Genomic DNA, 4,705 nt, shown 5'->3' on the forward strand with positions numbered 1-4,705 from the left:
CTCGCATTTATAACGTATGCGTACAAATACAGTATCGTCCACCCCTAGGAGAATACTCTAAGTCTCGGGGTATAAGTCGAGGGTCTTTAATGTGTCACACCTGTGCTAGAGAAACCTCTTGGACATGCTTTCTTTCGGGTCGTGACACAAGGACAGTAGGTCCTTGCCACCACTGCCCCCCCAAATAAGAAAAAGGAAAAAAAAAAAAGTTGTTGGCAAGGGCGGTAGGCCCTTGCTGCAACTACCCTCGCTCGTCTTTTCTAGCGATGGGGCGACCGATAGCGAGGGCCTCTGCCCTTGCCTTGGCTCTTTTTTGTGTTTTTTTTTTATAAATATTTTTTTATTTAATTAATTTTATGACTAAAAAAATAATATTTAATCCAAAATGACATTGTTTTAGCCTAGTGTTCTATGTTTTAGCCATGTCATTGCCACGTAAAAGAGAAAAAATATTTAAAAAAGCCATGTCAGTATTTTTCATTAGTCTAAATGGACGAAGTTAATGGAAAGATTCGATTATACTAATGTGACGAGTTTTATGACTTGATTGCACTTTTTGTAAGTTTTAAGACTCAATTGTACTTTCGCAACAAGTTTTATGACTTCTAGTAAACATATTCTCTTTTCTAATATGTTCAACGCACAATCTTTCTTTTCAATGTGATCCCTATTAATATTTTTGTTCAAATTAAAATTTTCATCAAAAAAAAAGTATGACAGCTGATAAATTGTAGTTAAATGATGATGTAGTGGAGACATGGCATGTTTATAATTTTTTTAGTAACACAAAATACTCATATTTAAAAGGGTTAATATTACGAAGAACTCCAAAAAAATACAATTGCGACAAATTTACCAAAAGCCAATTTTTGGCCAAAAAAAACCCCAAACTATGATAAATTTATCCAAACTAATTTTTCAGCTACTAAAAATTTTAAACCGATATATTTGTGACAAATATACCCTACCTTAGTTTCTGTTAAATTAGATTAACACCACGACTACAAATGCATTTTGATGTACTCAGCTTCCAGATGATGAATCTCATTCATTGCCGCATATTTTGATGTACGCAACTTCCAGATGATGAATCTCATTCATTGCTGCTAATGCAGACCATTAACGATGTTCTCTTCGGGATCATATCAGCCGGCTTCTTCAAATACTTGGACCACCAATCTCCCAATGGTTAAAAAAGAATAGCATTTCCAATGATTCACTCCGTTTTGTCAATTCAAAGGCGATGAATCTCGAGTGACTAAAATGCTCATTTGCCTTTGTCAGCTGTGCGGGAAGGGACTCGACTAACGGGAGTGGCAGCTGTTAACTTGCAAGAACAACCGGGATTGCAGGCGAGTCTCAATTTTTTTTTTTTTTTTTTTTTTTTGGCCTTTTAACTGAAGTTGATTGAATTGAAGTGTGGTGTTGGTATTAACCAGGAATTATCCAATTTGATGAAAGGTGACCCAGGACTGCAGTGGGGCAACAAGTTCAAGATACTCTTCCTCCCCGTTCACTACTGCAGAAGCTATGGCGACCCTCTCGAATACCTGAGAAAAGCTAAGTCGATGATCGACCGGAAGAAGAAGTCCCTGGAGGCTCACTTCTCCTACAGAATCGAGGATATCGTCATGACTTATCTAGGAGCACGTGTAAGGATCAGTTCAGGCTTCTGCAATTCGGGAAACAGAAAAACAGAATGAGAATAAGCTGACAAACTCGCAATCTGTCTAGTTTTTTGCTGATGCAGATCGCGAACCTGCTCAACTACAGGATCATCTGCAACACCACCTTCACTATCTCAAACGTGCTCAGCCCGCAAGAGGAGATCGCGGTCATGGGCAACCCCATCACGTACATACGGGTGAACTCCTCGAGTTTACCTCACGTAAGGCTCCAAATCCTGATCGTTTTTCCTTTTTCCTTCTTGTCTGCGGTATCTAGAATCGGATCTTTATCAGGAATGATGTGGGGTGATTGAGATGCGATGTATGCAGGCACTCACGATGCACATGGTGAGCTATGCGGGGAGGACGGACATGCAGATTCTGGTGGCCAAGGACATCATCACCGACCCTGATTTTCTGGCCAAGTGCTTTGAGGATACTTTGCTCGAAATGAAAGCAGCAGCTTCTACTGCCTTGAAGAAATAAACAGGGAAACATTCGTGCAGGGAAAATCTGTATTGTACTCCTATGCATGTGTGGTTATACACGGGGACAAAAGAAAAATTGATCCCACTTATATGATGTTCTCTTGGGACAAATAGAGCATTTTAGGCCATCGATCAGAATTTCATCTTATGTCTTACTTGATCGATGAAATAAGTTAGGTATTCCTCGAGTTCGGGATCTACCCACTCGATATTGGGCTCACGCGATTGAATAAGGCCATGAAGAGAACTGACTCAATTGTCTAGCAAATAAAGCTAGGTTCATTAATATTAATTTGATGGGACAGGCTTTTGTTATTTGAATATCCACTTATGTCTATATTTGATCACATCACATTAACATACATTTATATATTGATCTTGCATACCTAACATAAAAAATTATTACCTATTGTTTTTTTTTTTTTTTTTTTTTTTTTTTTTGGTTACAATAGTCGTGCATTGACGATAGATGCCTCAATCGCTCCACGAATATTTTAATTTTTTGTCCATATTTTTTAACAAAACAAGGTTCGACTGCATGTGGCTTCGGAAGGGACTTTAGGTCTTCAATGTCTTTCCAGTGAAAATTATAGTGTTTTGGTAACAAATTTATGGATCACTTTGACTCAAAGCTAGCATTGGCTAAGCTTAGAGTCCAAGGCAACTCGTCCTTTCTTTGGCTTCTCAGTGTTCTCGATAATTTTCTTTCGACCAACAAAAAAGTGTTCTCGAAAATTTCTCTTAGGATCAGTAGATAATATTTTCCAATTCCAATATTTCCCTCATTTCTAGTGTTCTTCGTCTCTCTAAATACTAGTGACTCCGGATTCCAGTCGATGTGAGCCCAAAGTCAAAGGCTATCGGGAGATGGTCAACGATTGCCTAGATTCAAGTTTGTGGGATATAGGTTCATCATCTCCCTATCTAGGGCTCCGTTTGTTTCGTGAAAAGTGTGGTATTTTTGGAAAATATTTTCCATGAAGCCATTTTCTAGGAAAATATAATTATTTTTGGTGTTAACTCGAAACCTAAAAATAAACTGAAAATATTTTCCATTGTTCGATAAGGAAAAATTTTCTTTCATGCACTATTTTTCAATTTTTTATTTTATTTTTTAAAATATAATTTTAAATTGTTTTTATATTTAAAAATTGATTTTTAAATTATTTTCTATTTTCTATTTTTTTCTATTTCTATTTCTTTGCTTTGTTTTCGTCTCCGTCTTCTTTGGCCAGTTGTCGACCACGGCGACAGTCGGTGACCAATCGAAGGCAAGCTTGAGCTTGCCCAACATCGATAAGCAAGCTTGAGCTCGTTGCTCGCCAGCTCACCAAATCTACAAGCCAAAGGCTCACACTCGGTGATTCGGCAAGGCCTGAGCTCACCACTGGCTTGGCTCATCGATTTGGGGAGCTACGAGCGGGCTGGCCAAGGCCTCAAGCTGCCACTCACCAAATTGGCAAGCCTAAAGCCGTAGCTCGCCATCAATCAAGCAAGCGGTGAGCTAGGGCTCAAGCTCGTCACTGATTAGGCAAGCAGCGAGCAAGGGCTTGTGTGGCATCCCAAAAATTCAAGACAAGCTCTAAGGTGTATTAAAGCCCATAATTAGGTAATGAAATTACCTATGATTTATGCTTTAGCCATTAGTTTTCTCTTAGGACTAAGTAATATATGCTTGTGTTAATGATTCTTTTTATTTATTTGTTAATGAGAATAATCTATTCTTGGCTATGCACCTCATAAATTAAATTCCTATAAATAAAATGTTACAAGATTTTGGCCACGTGGAATTTAAAACTTAAAATCTATAAAAGAAAGAATAAAAGGTGAAATTTGATTTTTTATTTAGGTTTGAGCATTAGGCCCAAGAGTGGATTTTGATGGGCCAAGATGGCCGGCCCATTAAAGCCCACAAAGGGGCTGTTGTCGGCCACAAGGGAGGCCGGCCCAATTGAGGCCCAAGAGGAGTGGCCGGCCCAAATACCCCAAGCCCATTGCATGTGGCATGCCAAGTGGCAAGAAGGGGGTCTTCATGCATTGGCTATCAAGGGTGGCAAGTAATCATTGCCAATGATGAAGATTTGGGGGAATAAAAGGGAAAGAGAGAGAGAGTGGCCGGTTGGAATTCAGCCGAAGAGAGAGAGAATCACGAGAGAGAGGGAGTGGCGAGAGAGAAGAGGAACCAAGGAGGAGGAGGAGTCGCCCATCGCTGCTCGCACGCCGTCTGTCCGTCGCCGGTGTGCCATCCCTTTTGCTGTCATCCATTTGGTCTTAGAGGCAAGTTGGGACTGATTTCCACTCTTGCGTGTGTGCCTTGCATGTGTGATTTGTTGGTGGTAAGTTTCGGATGTTAGGGTAGACAAAACCGAAGCTAGAATGTGACTTGTTCTTGAGTATGCTTGTTGTTTTCGTATGAACCGCCTGAACTAGATAAAATCCGATCCGAAATCTTATGGATCAAACTAATAATTATAATGATTTAACAATTAAAATACTATTAAAAATCCCCAAAAATTAATATAATTAAAAAATGATCCGACGTCTTACGGA

The 4,705-nt window shown here is 39.3% G+C and overlaps 1 protein-coding gene across 1 annotated transcript; it reads left to right on the plus strand.

The window, feature by feature from the left end:
* The first annotated feature begins 1,109 nt into the window (after positions 1-1,109).
* Positions 1,110-2,153, plus strand: LOC104439558 (O-acyltransferase WSD1-like). The gene is made up of 5 exons (XM_039309570.1): positions 1,110-1,188; positions 1,285-1,352; positions 1,440-1,652; positions 1,751-1,888; positions 1,998-2,153. Exons 1-5 carry the CDS (start codon positions 1,110-1,112, stop codon positions 2,151-2,153), a joined length of 654 nt encoding a protein of 217 aa, XP_039165504.1.
* Positions 2,154-4,705: the final 2,552 nt, after the last annotated feature.

Source organism: Eucalyptus grandis, chromosome 3 (genome assembly GCF_016545825.1).
Source record: "Eucalyptus grandis isolate ANBG69807.140 chromosome 3, ASM1654582v1, whole genome shotgun sequence".
Taxonomy (NCBI): domain Eukaryota; kingdom Viridiplantae; phylum Streptophyta; class Magnoliopsida; order Myrtales; family Myrtaceae; genus Eucalyptus; species Eucalyptus grandis.

Bases quoted from the DNA above. Each gene is read 5' to 3' on its own strand.
- LOC104439558 (XM_039309570.1), top strand. From the start codon at position 1,110: ATGCAGACCATTAACGATGTTCTCTTCGGGATCATATCAGCCGGCTTC. The intron at 1,189-1,284 runs GTTAAAAAAGAA...TGCCTTTGTCAG, and splicing joins GGACCACCAATCTCCCAATG to CTGTGCGGGAAGGGACTCGA. The intron at 1,653-1,750 runs GTAAGGATCAGT...TTGCTGATGCAG, and splicing joins TGACTTATCTAGGAGCACGT to ATCGCGAACCTGCTCAACTA.